Source organism: Anabrus simplex, chromosome 3 (assembly GCF_040414725.1).
Source record: "Anabrus simplex isolate iqAnaSimp1 chromosome 3, ASM4041472v1, whole genome shotgun sequence".
In the NCBI taxonomy this organism is placed as follows: domain Eukaryota; kingdom Metazoa; phylum Arthropoda; class Insecta; order Orthoptera; family Tettigoniidae; genus Anabrus; species Anabrus simplex.
In genome coordinates, this window is record NC_090267.1 from 120653677 (window position 1) to 120673342 (window position 19666).

The 19666-nt window shown below is 42.9% G+C and overlaps 1 protein-coding gene across 1 annotated transcript in view; it reads left to right on the top strand.

Annotated features, from left to right (window-relative positions):
* Window positions 1-19666, top strand: part of LOC136866682 (protein O-mannosyl-transferase TMTC1) — a 1311158-nt gene that overhangs the window by 552400 nt on the left and 739092 nt on the right. Inside the window, exon 5 of the mRNA XM_068226806.1 lies at window positions 2812-2948. Coding sequence (XP_068082907.1) covers window positions 2812-2948 — 137 coding nt within the window. The remainder of the gene's footprint in view (window positions 1-2811; window positions 2949-19666) is intronic.

A 19666-nucleotide genomic window follows, 5' to 3' on the forward strand; every position in this document is an offset into this window, starting at 1 on the left:
GCGTACTGCTGAACATAACTCTGACATGTTCTGACGAGCGGCTCATTCCGCGAGGAACGGGAAGGCGTGAGGATTTGCTCCGCATCTCTTGTATGGCGACGTGGTATGGTTGAAAAGAGGCGCAAAAATCCTGCGTCGCGGCAATATCGTTCTACTGTTCTGGTAAGGACAGTTCATTTCGAGTAATGTTGATAATTGTTGCTTTCAGAGTAAGTAATAAGCAGCCATTCCCTATTAAAAAGTTACCAATCAACAGAAAAAAAATCTCCACAGTTGCAGCCCTTCAGGCAAGCAACTCATTTTTTTTTTTTTTTTTGCTAGTTGCTTTACGTCGCACCGACACAGATAGGTCTTATGGCGACGATGAGACAGGGAAAGGCTAGGAGTAGGAAGGAAACGGCCGTAGCCTTAATTAAGGTACAGCCCCAGCATTTGCCTGGTGTGAAAATGGGAAACCATGGAAAACCATCTTCAGGGCTGCCGACAGTGGGGTTCGAACCTACTATATTCCGAATACTGGATACTCTATTTTTCAAACATTTAACGAATTTTAGGTAAATAAAATATAATAAAGTGTGAGTATATCCTTTATTTATTCCTAAATATTACAATCCTTTTCTTAATCATCGTTATCGAAAACAAACCCCATGGCACTACAGCCCTTAAAGGGCCTTGGCCTACCAAGTGACCGCTGCTCAGCCCGAAGGCCTTCAGATTACGAGATGTCGTGTGTTCAGCACGACGAATCATCTCGGCCGTTATTCTTGGCTTTCTAGACCGGGGCCGCTATCTCACCGTCAGATAGCTCCTCAATTCTAATCACGTAGGCTGAGTGGGCCTCGAACCAGCCCTCAGATCCAGGTAAAAATCCCTGACCTGGCCGGGAATCGAACCCGGGGTCTCCGGGTAAGAGGCAGGCACGGTACCCCTTCACCACGGGGCCGGCAATCATCGTTATCTGGTCGATGAAAATGAAATGGCGTATGGCTTTTAGTGCCGGAAGTGTCCGAGGACAAGTTCGGCTCGCCAGATGCAGGTCTCTTTTTATGTGACTCCCGTAGGCGACCTGCGCTTCGTGATGAGGATGACATGACGATCATTTTTTGTATTGTGGTTAGGTAAGTGTAAGAGAGCGCCGTGTGCCCTAACCTCGCCACGTGAAGGAAGCCATAATAAGTAAAAGAAATAAGAAGACACATACACCCAGTCCCCGTGCCAGCGATATTAACCAATTAAGGTTAAAATTCCCGACCCTGCCGGGAATCGAACGGTGTACCCTTGTTACCAAAGGCCAGCACGCTAACCATTTAGCCATGGACCCATACATCCGGTTGATTACATTAGCAGTTCGCCTTTTTCTACCACTACGAGCGCTAATGTGAGTCAATGCAGAATTTCAATTAACCCCTTATAACTACATTCGGTATGGACATTTTTCAAAAATCAAACAACGCCTCAGTATATCGAACCAAGGAACAAACTACAGAAAGAATTGTGTAAATGAGTTAATTCGGCTAGGATTTTAATAAAAAGAAAACGAGTAAAGAAACAAGCGATTTTAGGTTGTTTTTCTAGGGCAGATATGATTTTATTTACTTATTTATTTATTTATTTATTTATTTATTTATTTATTTATTTATTTATTTATTTATTTATTTATTTATTTTATGCCTTTGTATGTGGCGAAGTTAGGACTCTCGGCCCTCTCTTACACTTTCGAATTTTGTTCTTTTAGTTTAATAGATCTACGAAAGAAGCCCCCCGTAGCTCAGGCAGCAGCACGTCGGCCTCTCACCGCTGGGTTCCGTGGTTCAAATCCTGGTCACACCATGTGAGATTTGTGCTGGACAAAGCAGAGGCGGGACAGGAATTTCTCCGGGTACTCCGGTTTTCCCTGTCATATTCCATTACAGAAACACTCTTCAATTTAATTTCACCTGTCATTCATTAATGATTGCCCCGGAGAAGTGCGACAGGCTTAGGCAGCCGGCACAATTCCCATCCTCGCCGCTAGATGGGGGCTTCATTCACTCCATTCTTGACCTGGTCGAATGACTGGAAACAGGCTGTGGATATTCATTTCCATTTTTAGATCTATCAAAGACTAACAATTTGAAATCTTTCCGGGTTCTTTAGCCTTTCCACTTTTGGCACAATTGAAGAAAATACTTAATTTTACGTTTTTCGCTGTGTGGGGACCCCTAATGTGACTGCTAAGAAGTGTTTTCAGATTTAGTAGGAAGTGATTCGAGATTTCCAAAAATGACTGAATGGTGAAAGAAATGAACGGGTCAGGAAGGGCGTGAAAATGAGATTCCGCAGTCTTAGCCTAATCCTGTTATGACCTGTTATATACAAAAATAAATAAATAAATAAATAAATAAATAAATAAATAAATAAATAAATAATTTAAATATTTCGAAAAGTTAACTACGATTTGCACTAAATTGACCGGTACAGTGACTAACTGTACGTTGTACTAGCAACAGAAATTTAAGTAAAACTTACAGATTTCTTTGCGTTTTTTATTGAAACTCCCAACATTACTTGCAGAAATGTTCAAGTTAATATTTTAACATAACTTGGCAACACTGAAACTTTTGTCTTCTTAGTAAACTACTGTGCACTAGTAATCACCTTTCAAGACGAAATTCCTATAATCTGGTGCCTTTTGAAGGAACGTGTAGAGTTATTTATTAAGTCTTGTGATTTCTCTCCCTTTGTATTTGATATTTTAAGGTCACAAATACTCTTAAGTATGACACCGTCAATTTGCATGGCATTAGTATTTTTTTCCCTCTTTTCAGCCAGGGAGAAGGGGCCAGCAGTAACTTGTGGCTTAGCATTGTCCTTGGAGGAGTGTCCATGTTAGCGAAAGAAACTGGCATTACAGTACTACTCCTCAACCTACTGTACGACCTCTACCGCTCTTGGCACGCAATTAAGAGGTAAGTACAATTTTAAATTGTGTTTCTAGAGAAGTTAGAATTGTTACTGGGGACGATGACCTCGATGTTAGGCCCCTTTAAACAACAAATATCAATCAATCAATCAATCAATCAATCAATCAATCAATCAATCAATCAATCAATCAATCAATCAATCAATCAATCAATCAATCAATCAATCAATCAATCAATCAATCAATCAATCAATCAATCAATCAATCAATCAATCAATCAATCAATCAATCAATCAATCAATCAATCAATCAATCAATCAATCAATCAATCATCAGAATTGTTATTTCCAAGGCAGAGAATTTTGCATCTACGTCTTAGAAGTTACATTAAAGCAAAGGCGGGCACAATTCGGCTCAGTGAGCAGCGCTCCAATTCAGGCAGATAAAGGAGCAGAGTATGCGCTTTACAGAAGACACAGCCTAGCAGCTTCTTGCACGATTCGCTGTTACAACTAGTAAAGGGGCGCGTATCTAAACAGATTTAAACCTTTAATACTTTTATCATGCCTAATGTCTCGTTTTATTTGGTGCCTTAAATTATGGTGAGGAAACGAATTAAGTTATTTTGTATACAAACGCATTGTTCTAAGTAAACACGTTTAATTACATTCATCTTATTAGGTTATGTGCAGGAAAAAGTAATCATTTATACATATGACAACTAATACTGCTTTCACTACTACCTGTACAAAAAGATTTCTGAGCAAGAGGAAAACAGTCTTCTACACATAATTTGCCTTTGTGTGGTAAATTTTGAAACAATTTGGCGTGCAAAGTCCTGCATCACACAGTGGGCAATGATAAGTTGTGTCCTTCCTGGCCGATTTACCATTTGCCTTCTTGCTTCTGTCCCCACACAATTTGCAGCTTCTATATGGTCTGGCCTTGTTCTCAGTTGGTGGGATTTTCCTCCCAAAATGCCTTCCGGTGAGTCGGTCTATTGTTGTTTTAATGTCCATGACAACAAATTCTTCCCCTGCTACCAAAGGCAGTGTCTCACCGACGGCACACATGAATTTATCAGGGGAAGTGTATGTTCGGTTTCTTCAAATTTTCTTGAGTAGTATGTAGCTATTAAAACAAAAACAGCTTCTTCCACAATTTCATCGTTTTCCTCTTGAACGGATAGTACGCTACAAGCTGGTCATTACGGTCCACTCCAGGTTTATTTGCGTTATAGTCCAATATAGCAACTGGCTTTACCATAACCTTTCCTTTACAGCCCTTTGCCCTTACTGTCACTTAAGACGCTGTACATCCATGTTTTGAAGATAGAACAGTGACATCTCTTGTGTCTTTCCATTTGCAGACCATCATGTTAGATCTATGACGGAATGTCAACTCTCCCGTCTTCAATTTAGCAGCAGGTAAACTTTTAGGCATCTCTTTCCTGTTGAGCATTACAGTCCCTATACCTAAGGTATCCCGATCCCATAAATGTTGCACAACAGTTGGACTACGGTAGTGTAAAATCTGTCCATTTACAGACTATGGCCTTTGCGAAAATAATCGGAACACAACCTTTCGAACATAGAAACAATCGAATAGTCATTTCCACAACCAGAGTACACTTCAATATTCAAAGCATAACCTGAATTAAAGTCAAACAAAGGAACATCTTTATTCCATACTTCTCTGGTTTGTTCTTCATGTGCACACGAAAGTGTATTCTACCACGAAAGGTACACATTCCCTCATCGACGCTCAGATTTTCGGATGGGACAATTCCACCACTATACTGTTTCACCAGAGAATCGAAATATGACCTAACTTTGTGGAGAGGATCATGACCTGGTTGTTCACGAGGTATGCAAGTGTTATTGTTGTTCAAATGCAGCGTAGTCATGATAATTTTGAATCTGTCACGTGACAGTAGCTTGCCAGCAAATTTTGTCTGCAAAATAGTGGATGTCGACCAATAATCCTTCAGATTACTTTTTACAACTAAGCACATATGCAAGATTATGGCAAAAAATTTGTCCATTTCAGATAATGTAACTGGAACTCATCGCTGCAACATACTATGTTCTTTCAATTTATTTGCCCATCTGAGTTTTGAGATTGTGTTTGCGGCATACCTGTTGGTTTATTTCTTTATTCTTGATCATATCCTGAGTGAAATTATACTGGAAGCAGTCGTACTCACTGGAACAATTATCCACTTCAGCAGCAACTCTAGGAATCTCTGCATAAATCTTGTTTCTTCTCGGAGGTGACTAAACTCTTACATCATCACATCCCAAATCAGCGTCTGTCATTGGTGCTTTACTATGTCTTCTTTTATTCAATTGTTCCAGTTATGGGGGTATTTCATACGCAGGTGAATTTTCTGGAGCATAGAAAGGAGTTATAATAGTAAGGTTGTCACATTGCATAATATAAACAAAATGTTTGGCAAAAATATTTCTGTCACTTTTAGGTTATGCTTACCTAAATGACTGACCTGCTGTCATTATTCACAACGTTGCATTCAAAGTCACTTCCGACATTGTAATTCCTCATATCTAGAAAAAGCAGACAACTTTACTAATATGTAGACAATATTACGTATTCACGCAAATATAAAATATACGGGAACATGTGGTAGGCCGTAAAACGAACTCCAATCATGATGAAATGTAAGAAGTTGTTTCGAATTCATGTCAGTAATATGTTCATTTGCACATAAACTTATATTTGCATACCGTCATTATCATCTTCACTCTGAGTATCTTCGCCAACATCACCCTCCGAGCCACTATTGTCACATAAAATATCGAAAATATCACTTTTGTGAAGCACATGTCCGCCGCGAGGAGCCATGTCTAAGAGCTCACTGAGTGACAACATCTACTGATGCGTGCTAGTCAAAAATATCGTAAATTCTCTAACTTCGACATATAATACTGCCATTTGCTTAAATACTATCGTAATTAATACATAAAGAAACACGATGTAATCACCAGAATGCGAGCATAGCTCGTTCTCGATTTTTTGGTCAACTGTCAAACCTTACTACGGGCTATGCCCGCAGCGCGGCCTGAGCGTAATTTTTGCCGCTGCGAGGGTAGCTCGCAGTTAGACCGGAAAGAGCTGGGAACCCAAATGGACCACAGGCTAGAAGCCCGAAAAATGCATTCCATAATCACTGCGAAGCCGGTAGTAGAAACCTAATCCTTTATGCTTGTCATTATGAAGTGCGTTAAAAAAGTTCATTTTTGAAATCAATGATCACCATGAATATTATGGAACATTCAGACATGACAATAATATGGAATAGGCCTACATTGTTAACTGGAATAACTTAAAGAAATCATAGACGTCTAAAATAATATTACTTGGTATAATTAATTTTACAGGACAGTAGAAACCTGTGTAAATAATAGCAGGAGGGCCCGACGGTAATGGAGAATTTGAGGCCTAGAATTCACGACTTCCGTTGCCCTTGTCTTTCTTTGGCCGATACCTTCACTTTTCGATGTGTTGGATCCCTTCCATTTTTTCTCTTTGATTAGTGTTTTCTAGAGGATGGTTATCTATTTGTACTTCTTCTTAAAAGAATAATCACCATCATCACTCGTGATACAAATAAATATATTTCTAGTTATCGAATTTCGTTGCGTGCGTAAAATAATTTAAAAAGAAGCAAGAATTATGATGATGCTAAATGTCTAATTCAACTCATTATTAACTGAAAAATATGCAAAAATACTAAAAAAAAAAACAAAAAACGTTTGTTTACAGTTGTAAGTAATTAACAACTAGAAGCATTAAAGTGTGCCCTTATTTAATAAGTGCCACTGGCATTGGTGACCACGTGGATGGTCATCACCTATCTAGATGACTGGCTCATTCATGGCCCGGACATGTCACCAACCGTGGTAGAAGGCCTTCTACTGTACCTCACCGTCGTCATGGGCATCACCATAAACCGCAGGAAGTCTCAGCTGGAGCCAGTCCCCATCCTAACTTACCTAGGCGTCACAATCGACATCCAGGCAGCCGAGGTCTCTCTTCACCTAACAACGCAGGAGAAGATCCACCAACTCGTGCGGATCCTTCCAACAGCCACCGAACAGGAACGAGAACAAATAGCAGGATATATCTCCTGGTGCGCCTGGGTGATGCGGTGGCCGTTCTTCCTTTCGAAGCATGCACTCACAGGGGAGGCGTATTGGATTCGTAGACTCCTGACACCGCAGTTCGTCGCCAGCCCGCGCAGGACCAGCTACGACCTCCCAGAAGACGCCATCTACACGGACGCCACACCGGCCTCCATCGCTGCGGTCGCTCCGCAACACCACCAAGCATGGGCCCAGGCGTTTCACCGACCAGCACCTATACACGCCGCCGAGACAGCAGCGGCGATCACCGGAGCCTTGTGGTACCTACAGGATATCCCATCGGATGCCAGGACCCTCATAGTGTTCACCGATAGTAATGTTGCTTTGTGGACTTTGAGGACAGGTCGTGGGCCTGTCCTCCATTCTCATGCATACATTGTAGCCTTGTACATTGAATTAGTTAATAAAGCTATGGAGAGGGGGGTCACCCTCTCGTGGCGTTCCGTCGCCTCCTCGGCCAACCCGGCTGACCGCCCGTCCAGGGAAGTGCTAGCTTCTCTACACGCGCACCCCGATTTGCTATAAAAGGGGGGCGCTCCCTGGACGAGCGGTCAGTCTGGAATGGTTCGGAGAGGAGACGGATAGTCACACCGCCGAGACAGCAGCGGCGATCACCGGAGCCTTGTGGTACCTACAGGATATCCCATCGGATGCCAGGACCCTCATAGTGTTCACCGATAGTAATGTTGCTTTGTGGACTTTGAGGACAGGTCGTGGGCCTGTCCTCCATTCTCATGCATACATTGTAGCCTTGTACATTGAATTAGTTAATAAAGCTATGGAGAGGGGGGTCACCCTCTCGTGGCGTTCCGTCGCCTCCTCGGCCAACCCGGCTGACCGCCCGTCCAGGGAAGTGCTAGCTTCTCTACACGCGCACCCCGATTTGCTATAAAAGGGGGGCGCTCCCTGGACGAGCGGTCAGTCTGGAATGGTTCGGAGAGGAGACGGATAGTCACCCGCTGAACGACTGCCCAGAGCCAACTGCCCCCCGTGCTTTTATAGCCGATTGGCTTGCACGTGTATAGGAGAAGTTAGCACCGGCGCAGCCGTGCAGGGCAAGAGGCTAGAACCGTGGTACCCCTCTGAGGGAGTGAGTACCACCAGTGCTTTAATATTAATTTACATTAGTGATAGGATTACAGACTTTGTGAAGGTACAATATAAATGCAACAAAGGCGATCATAGAGAGAATTAAAATTACACTATACATACACACATATGCTACTGAAATCTGTCGGGTGGCTTCTTCCGTCTTGGGCTGCGGCGTAGGATCCGCATACTCTTGAGCCGCTTGACTGGGTGCTGCCGGTCGTGATCGCTGGGTCCTCTGAGAGGGCTCCTGGACGCCGGAGGAAGTCTTGCGCAGGAGCTGGGCGGTGTAACCGCTATCACTGTTGCGCAGGAGCTGGTTGAGCTGCTGCTTGCTGTCCTCGTCCGCGGCGAGTGCCGCGCCCTCTTCCTCTGGTTGGTGCGGGGCGGCTGACCGCTCTGACGGACGAGGGTTGGAACTGGAATCCCGCTGGGAGCATGGCCACCTCGTCGCCCGTAGCCTGGTCGACCTGGATCGCGGAATTCCAGCCCCTTGAGAGGGCGATGTATAGCAGATTGGCCCGATTGAAGGCATACTTGCGTTGGGCCGGGTCGAGGACATACCATGCAGAGAGGAACCACAATATTGTCGTGACGTCGTGATGGTCCCGGCCCGCTGGCAGGGTGTGGAGCATGGCCTCCAATGCGGTCGCAATCTGATACACCTTCTGGTCGGGTGGCGTCTCGAGGCCCTTGCTGTATGTGTTGGGACGGAGGTTGCGAAAGGGCCACGGTTGTTCCTGGTCGTCCATGTCGCCTCCCGAGTCGTCGAGTTGAGGAGCGCCTTTCCTAATGTCTGTGGCTTGCTTTTCAAACTCGAGAGTATTTGAATAGTGGATCTAGCAACCCGGTTTTAAATGAGAATTGGTTAAATAGAGTAAGAAGTGTTCTTTGTTGATGCGACTCTCACTCCTGATAATGATCGATTTCCCCAAAATAGAGTAGTGCACTGCATAATGTGTGAGTTTAGAGGAACACCTGCAAATGACTGTGCTTTGTTCTTCATACCTGGGGTATTTAAAGATATTAAACACCAGTGTTCAAATAATCGTTACATAAAGATTCTGTCGTATGCATAATACGCCAGTGAATTAGTTCCTGCTAGGCAGAATAGTGTATGATACTGTTCAAATCGCTGTCCGCAGACAGTGCAGGAACAATGAGACGATGCCTGGTGAAATCCTCTTCGGCCACAATACCTCTAATGGAAGCCGTGAACCGCAGTCCTGGTGAATACGTGCCGCATTGCAAAGTTAGGCTCATTCCATTCACTTTAATTAAGAGCTTCTTGCAAATTTCTTGTCCCTTTCTCTTACGTGACATTAATATTCTGCTGTATTTTCTAGGCCGTTTATCTGTACTGGCTCCCTGATAAAGAAGCCGGTGTCAACCATTCGATGCACAAGTCGTTCCAATGATTTGTTTTTTGATAGACAAAGGGCTCCTTTTAATAATGCAGCTCTAACTGCCTCCATTCTCTTCAAGTATGCAGGTGTACTTACTAATTGCAATACAGACAATCTCTGCTGTTTTAACACTAAAGAGGCGCAAAGTGGTTCCTAGCGAAAGTCTCTCAGTTTTCTTTGCATTAAAGATTGCTTTAACTGCAGCTGTGCATCTTTCTTCTATATGCTTGCTGAAAGTTTGCCTTGTTACTTGTAAGGTTATTTCCAAGTACTTTTAGGAGTTCACCAATTCCAGGCGATCATTGCCACAAGAGAAGATATCGGTTTTTTATATGTTCTCCCCACACTTAGATTTCATAATCCTTGTTTTCCTTGTATTCTATTATTTCTAATCCATTTTTTGCAACCATACATAAAAGCAGTCTGATTCTTCTTGTAAAACGAGTTTGCTTTTTGACAAGAGGTCCGCATATAGCAGTATTGTGATCTCTTCTAAGGCAACTATTTGGATAACGCCATGAGTCAGCAGGTTAAACAACATAGGGCTATGGGAATCGCCTTGAAGAACGACATTTGCTTGAGTAATAAGTCCAGGTTGTCCTACTCCGTTACTGACACTTAGCAGGTTGAAGCTCAATATATTCCCTATCAGCTGTAGACTGAGATCTTCTTGTCCTTACTCATCGATATGGTTCTGTTGACTGCGTCGAATGCTTCGGCATAATCTACGAAGACAGCGTATAAATATCCTCCTGTTGTGTTCGTTGCGTCCGATATAATGGTGATTACCCTTTCGATTGCTTGAATTGTAGACCTTCCAGCTATGAACCTATACTGTCTGCGGATATGTATGGCATTACTTGCGGTATAATCCGGTTAAACATGATCTTAGTGAGTGCTAAAGGTGCTCATTCTTCCTTTGGTTTTCCAGTAAGTGCTCTCCACCTGCGTAGTTTTCCCAGTGTTATTTTTCTGAGAGTATAGCATCGTCAAACCAAGGTATGCTTTTTCTTTTTGATGGACGTCAGATCTATGCAGAAGGATGTATTCACTATTGCCTGTTTTCTGTGCTTGTAAGTTGTGTAATGTGTTGTGCGTGGATGAAGCGGAGAGTACTGGGACAATCACAAAACCCCTACACCCGAGTCAGATGAACCACAAGTGAATAAAATCGCCGACCCGGCCGGGATTGCAACCCGAGAGCTTCTTAATCGAAGGCTTTGATGATAATTATTAGCCAAGGAAACGACAGGAATATAATTATAACTATCAGTTTCCCGCGAGCTCCGCCCGCAACGTATCGTGTTGCTCATTAGTTCCCCCGCGGATGAACTTGCAAAGTTTTGATGTAATGAAATAATACATATGAACTGATGTGTAATAGAATGTAATATGATATCGCGTAGAGGAATTGAAGCAAGTACTACAATCCATCCTGCGATAACACGAAGACTTTATAGGTAGGTTAAACATCCTTAAGGAAATAGTTCTGAAAGCAATAACTTAATACTCATTCCAGACAATAAATTGATATATTGTATCATAGAGCAAAATCCAACACCTAAAAGCAATCATTTGAACTCATGTATAGAATAGAAACATAGACGAATGCAAAACTATGGTATGTACGATTGAACGAAGTACAGTAATCCAATCTAGACTAATACGAAGTCTGCATAGGCTGGAATAAACAGAATCAATTAAATACGCCTGAAAGAAATCACTCAGTACTCATTTCAGACAGTAAATTGCTACGTAATATCACAGAGAAAAAACGCCACCTATAAGCTTTTTTTTTTTGCTATTTGTTTTACGTCGCACCGACACAGATATGTCTTATGGCGACGATGGGACTGGAAAGGCCTAGGAATGGGAAGGAAGCGTCCGTGGCCTTAGTTAAGGTACAGCCCCAGCATTTGTCTGGTGTGAAAATGGGAAACTACGGAAAACCATTTTCAGGGCTGCCGACAGTGGGGTTCGAACACACTATCTCCCGAATACTGGACACTGGGCGCACTTAAGCGACTGCAGCTATCGAGCTCGGTCCACCTATAAGCAATCATTTGATAGGCTACTCATTTATGGAGTTGTGGGGTTAATTTTCCAGAGAATAAATGGCTAGATTGTACCATAGACAGACCTTGTTATTCTATGTTTCATGTTGTATCATAGTGAAAAATCCGCCACCTGTGAGCAATCATTTAAAAATCATTTTCCAGAGAATAAATCGCTAGATTGTATCATATACAGTATATTCCTTGCTATTCGTTCGTCCAGTTCATCCGATATGAGCTTTGGTATCAAAAATCATATATCACATATGACGAATTTTATTTTATTAAACCTCTGACGATACAAATCATGAGCCCTGGTGCAAATTTTGGTACCGGTCAGTGGAGGCGAGTAGATTTGTATAACGAGCAAATACACTTACTTTTGATTTTATTGGTAATAATAATAACAATAATAATTGTTACCGCTTTTTTGTGGTACTTAGAGGTGAAAGAAGGTGCGGGAGGTGAACAGGTCTCAGGCTACGAAATTAAAGTGAATTTAAAATTTAACAAGGTTATATTTTCTTAGCAAAAAACAAGAAATAACAATAATGGCAGGTACAGAGTAGCAAAACCACTAATCGAGAATGTACAATTAAAGGATTTGGGCTCCGAGAGCCAGACACACAATTCTGAGCAATTAGCCCAACTTTACGATATACAGAATTCAACCAAGGGGCAGAAGACCCCAATCAAGCCCAGGAGCACTTGCTCCAAATTACACAGTAAAGCCTCCTCGAGGCATACAACACTCAATTTTCGAAAAAGAGCCACTCGCTCTCAACATTAAGCCTATCAAAGGCCATACCAAACTCCACCTTCAAGTTGTCCTCTAAGGACATATACACAGGGGTAACATACCCAACCTACTGAGGTCTATTAAGTGAGAAAAAGGTTAATTACCTGACCTCTAAAATAACAATTTGAGAGGAGGCGATCTGCACTCCTAATACATTTGTTTAAAACCTACTTGGCACTAGGCCATTAATGCAAGGGCTAATCCCATACTACAGAGGTGACTTTAGAAAAGAACAATTTACTTTACATTAAGGAAGAATCGGTTGTGAGAAATAAGTTCACCTCAAAACAAAATGAGTGGGAGCTCGAGAGGGTTAAGCACTCTCTATCCCAAGATGTAGCTTTAAAAGATAATAGATGCTAAGAGTAGTTACATTTTAGGAAAAGGTTACATGGTAGAAACGCTTCGGACCCGCCCCGAGAGTTAAACTGCTGAGCTAGCAAGAAAAGAAGTTATTAAAAGGCCATTACCTTGGTGTAGAACTGCTCCCCGAAGAAAGAAGCGCTTCCCGCCCCCTGCTATGTACTTTACACACTGAAAGATGGTACTGAAGTGGCGCCGAGACCCTAAAATCAGCAGTTTATATACTCTCGCGGAAAGTTCGAGGCGTTTCAGGAAGGAAAACACCCGCCCACAATCATTTTATTGGTGGATAAAGAAAACCCCTACACAATATGAAGAAGAAACACATTATTGGTGGAAAATTAATTAAAGAAATTCGGGATTGGCTAAATTCAAAACAAGGGGAAAGAAAGGGTTAATATTGCCAACTTAAACAATGTCTGAAAGAAATTTAGCAAAGAACAAACTTTTGAAATTAAATTTTCTCCAAAAAAAAAAGTTCTTTCACCTTGCACTAGGGTGCACTATAGTAGTTCTACAGTAGTGTCCTCTAGAAGAGAAAGTTCACACTTCTTATTACAAGCAAAACAAAAATACGTCGAAAACGACCCAGTTCAGAAACTTCAAAATTTCCAAGTAGTGGCATCTTCAGGGTAACTTGAAAATTAAGACATAAGACAAAGTTCAGACTTCTTCCAGTAGGGGAGTTTCAACTGGCGCAAAGTTTAAATAAGCGGCGTGGAGGTGTACCGCCCGGTACAGACCTCCCCCCCCCCCAAAAGTTCCTCCTAGGGGTAACACAGAATAACATAAACTTTTGTTTGAAAACAAGGTCCAAGTTATGATGTTGCTATGGAGATTAATTGCAGAAGCATTTATCAAAATTGTTGAAATTTGCTTTGCTCCAGTTTCAAAAATTCTCGTAGTAACTGCTGAAGTAATGTCTTTATGTTTGTAGAAGTTGAATTCAGAAGAAAAACTTTTAATACTTGAAAGTGAAGAAAAATTTTCAAAATCCACCAAATATTGCTGTTGAATTACCAAGTGTAGTAATTGCTGATAGTAAATGTCCATGTAGTTGATTAAATAGGATGGCCAGACCGGCCGCTGCAGCTTGTGTTCCAAGGCGGCCGCTCGGACCCCTCAAGTACCCTGAGATACCGCTCGCCCGCACTATGAGGGGAGCAGTGGTGTTGAAGCACGCCGCGCCCGCTGTGAACATGCAGGTCGCGGGCCAATTACAGGTTGTGCGCCGCACATCAGCCTTGGCCGGGAGGAGGGCTCCGGCTCGCCGTGCACATGTCGTCCTCGCTGGAGAAGAGGGGGCCCTTCCTCTATCCCAGTCGCGTCACGGCGCCGCGCGGCTGCGGGGGCACTGAAACATTAAAGCTCGGCGGCAGAATTTTTGTTGAACCAGAATGATAGTAGGGTACATTCATGGTGGTGAGGTTGAGGGGCCAGCGGCGTGGAGAAATTCTTTTCAAAAGCAAGCCACTGTGCACAGTGGAGCAGGAGACGGGAGCGAGGTAATCGCCGTGGCAAGGTCAGGATGGCAGTTTAACTAATCGGGGGAGGTTTACACAAAATAATTACACATAAAGGAAATAGCTCCCAAGGGCAGAAGGCCTTAAAAGTGAAACCCCTCAAAAAAAATATAACCTTCCTATTTCTTTTAAAATTATATGAAGCAAGTTAACACAGAAATTACACCGGTTTCACCTGGGACAGGTGAACCCTAAATATCCTCTCGGTGGCTGGATTACTTAATAACAACGTAACCGTCGTAAGGAAATCGAGAATTATGCACGGCCCATGAAATCTGGGGGCAAGCTTGCCCGCGGGAACAAAATTCTTGACCATCACTTGGTCGCCTACCTTCAAATTGGTGGGTCTCCGTCCACGATCATATCTTTCCCTAACCTTTTCATGAGAGACTTTAAGATTGGCTTTAGCCTTCTTCCAAAGATCTTTAATGTTGTCTGGGTCTATTGTCTCAGGTAGAATGCCACTCAGAGACCAGAGGTTAGAGAGCGGCGTGTTGGGAACGAACTTAAACATCAAAGAAGCTGGAGTAAACTTGTGAGCTTCATGAACCGCCGAATTCAAAGCAAAAGCTAACCAATGCAGGGACGTGTCCCATCTAGAATGATCTTCATGATGATAGGCAATAAGCGCGGACCTGAGATTACGATTAACCCGTTCAGCCAGAGATGGTTGAGGGTAATAAGCAGAAGTTGTCACATGGGATATGGACAGGTCAAAGCAGAATTTACGAAATAAATTAGATGTGAAAGCCTTAGCATTATCAGATACAATATACTGACACGGACCAAAAGAAGCAAAGATAGAATTTAGACAAGTAATGGTGGACTGAGCGGTAGCCAGCTTAGTCGGAAATAACCAGGAAAATCTTGTAAAACCATCTACGCATACAAAGATGAACTTGTTGGCATTTCCCTTCGACTGAGGGAAGGGTCCTACATAATCAATATACAGGCGTTCCATGGGGCGTGAAGCCTGATGAGAGGATAACATGCCTACCTTGGTGGACATGGTGGGTTTAATAAGCAAGCAGGATTTACAAGCTTTTACTAGTTCACGGACTTCACCGTCCATCCCCTTCCAGATGAACATTTCACGAATCTTCTCACGAGTTTTAAGATGCCTAGATGCCCTCCTAATGGGGTCTCATGATAGTACTTGAAGATCATAGGTACAAGAACAGCTGGAACGACAACCTTCATCATCTTATCATGCCTCGAAGGGCAACATAAAACACCATTCCTCAAAACATAAGGGACGACATGTTCCCCAGAAGAAAGGGTTTCCATTATCGGAGCCAGCGTCGGATCTTCACGTTGGTATTTCTCGATATCCCTAAAGAGCATGGGAGCATCTGTTAAGATGGCATTAACATCAGACAGCATGGACTCGGGAGGTGAAGAACTATCGTCCGGATCATGGGTCTCGACCTCGTTGGAAAACATACGGCTGAGTCCATCAGCAACAACATTTTCGATACCTCTGATATGCCTGACATCGAATTGGAAGGCGGAAATACGGATGGCCCAACGGGCTATACGACCAGTACGACGCGGCCTACCTAAGACCCAGCTTAAGGCTTGATTATCTGTCTCCAGGTCGAATTTGACATATTCCAGATAGAGACGGAACTTTTCTAAGGCAAATAAGACTGCCAAACCTTCGAGCTCATATATGGAATACTTTGCTTCTTGAGCCGATAGCGTCCTAGATGCATAGGCGATGGGTCGCCTCCCTAGTTCAGTCTCTTGAAGAAGGACTGCAGCTACCGCCGACGACGACGCGTCGAATTGGACGATGAATTTCTTCGAGAAATCAGGCATAGCAAGTACAGGGGCATTACAGAGAGCTAATTTAAGATCTTCAAACGCGGCTTGTTTAGAAGGTCCCCACTCGAATTTGATGCCTTTCCTACGAAGAAGGTTTAAGGGCGCCGCTCTATTAGCGAAGTTAGGAATAAACTTCCTGAAGAAATTCACCATACCAATGAACCTGACGATACCTTTAATGTCCTTGGGAGGTTTAAAATCACGGATGGCCTGTGTTCTAGAATGATCGACGGCAACACCATCAGGTGACACAATATGCCCTAGGAATGACATAGAGGGCTTAGCAAAGGCAACCTTGGACAACTTGACAGTTAACCCAGCCTTACGAAGGCGATTGAGAACTTCTCGCAGATGATCTAGATGTTCTTCAAAGGTCTCCGAAAATACGACGACATCATCCAAGTAGTGATACAAGTACTCAAATTTGATGTCGGAGAAGACCCTATCTAGCAGCCTAGTGAGTACAGCAGCTCCCGTGGGGAACACGAAAGGCACGCGGTTGTATTCATACAAATTCCAATCCGTGGCAAACGCTGTAAGATGTTTAGACTCTTCCGCTAGGGGAATTTGATTGTAGGCCTGATTCAAATCCAAGATGGTGAAGAACTTGGCCTTACGGAACAATGAAAAACAAGAATTAAGGTCGGGAAGGGGCACATATTGTAACACCACCTTCCGATTGAGAGCCCTATAATCAATTACAGGCCTGAAGCCCCCTTGGGGTTTCGGGACTAGAGAAATAGGCGAAGAATACGCGGACTTAGAGGGCCTAATAATACCATCCTTCAACATCTGATCGATGATTTCTTTCAGAGCCTTCATTTTAGGTGGAGATAGCCTATAAGGTGGAAAACGGACAGGAATCGAATCCGTGACCTCAGTTTTGTATTCGATAAGGTCAGTAACACCAAGAGTATCAGAGAACACCTCTGGAAACGACTGACACAACTTACGAATACTATCAGCCTGCTCCTCAGGTAGATGTCTAAGGTCTAACAACATCTCATCCTGGGTAGGTGAAATAGATGAACATGACGCAGAATTACATTTTAACAAGGGGATTTTACAATTGGAAGCAAATTTGAAAGTGCACGACCTACTCTGAAGATCGAGCACAAGACCAGTGTGAGAAATAAAGTCGGCTCCCATTATGATGGGGCAAGACAAGTGCTTAGCCACAAACAATATGATTTTCCATGTAAATTTAAAAATACGAATTTTGACATTTACGGAACCGAGAATTTCTAATGGAGATGAATTAGCCGAAACATATTGAACAGGAGATGAGCCATAGTCCGGTAGTTTACAAACCGATTTCAATTTTGAATACCATTGATACGAAATAATTGAACAAACACTGCCTGAATCTAATAAAGCTGTTATTGGTTCATTATTGAACTCAATTTTAAGAAAAGGAACCGGTGCGGGGGTATCCGCCGCAATCCTAAGACATTCTTTGGGGCATTCAAAAGATGAATTTGAAGATAGAACGTTCCCTGAATTTTCGACCTGTTTACCAGGGGCTGAGCCTCGAGAAGAGGGATTAGTAGACTCAGCCGAAGCCACTAGTCATTTTTTATTATTGGCATTGGTGGAATTTGCACCAGAAGTTGAGCAGGATGGGGTGCTATTTGAGTTTGGGCAATTCTTGGCGATATGTGAGAAAGCCCCACATTTAAAACAGCCTTCTGATGAACCAGCTCCATTATTTGCCCTACTAGACTTGATCAGTGGACACTTATTGCGAAGATGGTCAGGCGACCCGCAAGCATTTCATTTACGGGGTGTGACTGGTCGGCGAGGTGGAGGCCGAAGATTACTAAAAGAAGGAGGGGGTTCTTTCGCGACACGCAAAGAATCGGCGTATCTAACTCCTTCCGCTGAGACGGCCAATGCTTCAAGTTCAGAGAAAGTTTGCGGGCACGCCGCGAAACACAAATATGACCTATAGGATGGTGAAATGCCTTCCACAATAGCTTGTACAATCTGATCCTCAGGGAAGTGAAGAGCAAACACCCTAGTATAGAACTTAATATCTTGGATGAAATCTTCCAAGTTTTCATCCAAGCGCTGTACCCGATAATAGTACTTCTGAATAAGGGAGGACCTTGCCCTATCCGGGATGAAGTTAGCTAGCAAGTGGGCGTGGAAGTCTTCAATCGATGATTGCTCGGCAATGGCTCTAACTATTTTGTCTGAGAGAATACCTATTGCATAGGGATAGATGATTTGCAAAATCTGACATGGAGAAAGAGGAAAAACAAGGGCATGATCCTGAAATTCAACTAAAAACCTTAAGAAAGATATAACTTCACTGGTAGTGTTAACAGAAAACTTCGAGATACCTCTGAGCAACATTGCCAATGGATGAGGCAAGCTGCTGAACCCAGGTGACATAGTAGGTAAAGGTTTCAGTGGCAAAGTAGTTAATTCAGAACGTACATTATTCAACGATGCACGGCGTTCAGACTCGTTGTCCAATGGGGCAGAGATCGTTTGAGCTCCAACGGTTATCCTATTGACTTCTCCCTTAGGAGGCTCTTCCTCACTACCTACATTCATCGTGGTGGGTTGATCGATTTTGGGAGGAACTTCCCCAGTTAACAATTGAGTGACCTTGGTAGATAATTCAGAAATATTTTCAAGCACCGTACTAGCTTCCTTCCTCTGAACGTCATTCAACTTCAGAGACAACAGATCGTTAACTCTATTTGAAAAATGAAATGGCCTGGCTTGCACACGCTTAATTTGATTAGAAGAAGGATCATTTTCGTCAAAAAAACTAACTACAGATGCTAGCCCAGTAATATTCTCGGTGATCGTGGAAAGAGAGTCGTCAATTTCTTTCTCTCCCAAAGGGGGGATGGAAATGGGCAAATCAAGGGACTCTCTGAGCTTGTTTGTGTCTACTGCAACCGTGCCTCCAGATTGCACATTTCTAATAGTCAATTCATAGATCAACTCCTCCTTGCGCAAATAGTTGAGATGGAGAACATCGCGAGGGCCGGGCATGATGACAGAACAATTTTGAAAAAGAAAAATTCAAAATTTCCAGCAACAGAGAAAATTGTTAGAGTTCGAATCAAAACAATGTTTAGCCGTCAAAAGGGGCTAAATTGAGACCCATTCAACCACGCTCTGCTACCACTAATTACCGCTTTTTTGTGGTAGTTAGAGGTGAAAGAAGGTGCGGGGGGTGAACAGGTCTCAGGCTACGAAATTAAAGTGCATTTAAAATTTAACAAGCATATATTTTCTTAGCAAAAAACAAGAAATAACAATAATGGCAGGTACAGAGTAGCAAAACCACTAATCGAGAATGTACAATTAAAGGATTTGGGCTCCGAGAGCCAGACACACAATTCTGAGCAATTAGCCCAACTTTACGATATACAGAATTCAACCAAGGGGCAGAAGACCCCAATCAAGCCCAGGAGCACTTGCTCCAAATTACACAGTAAAGCCTCCTCGAGGCATACAACACTCAATTTTCGAAAAAGAGCCACTCGCTCTCAACATTAAGCCTATCAAAGGCCATAC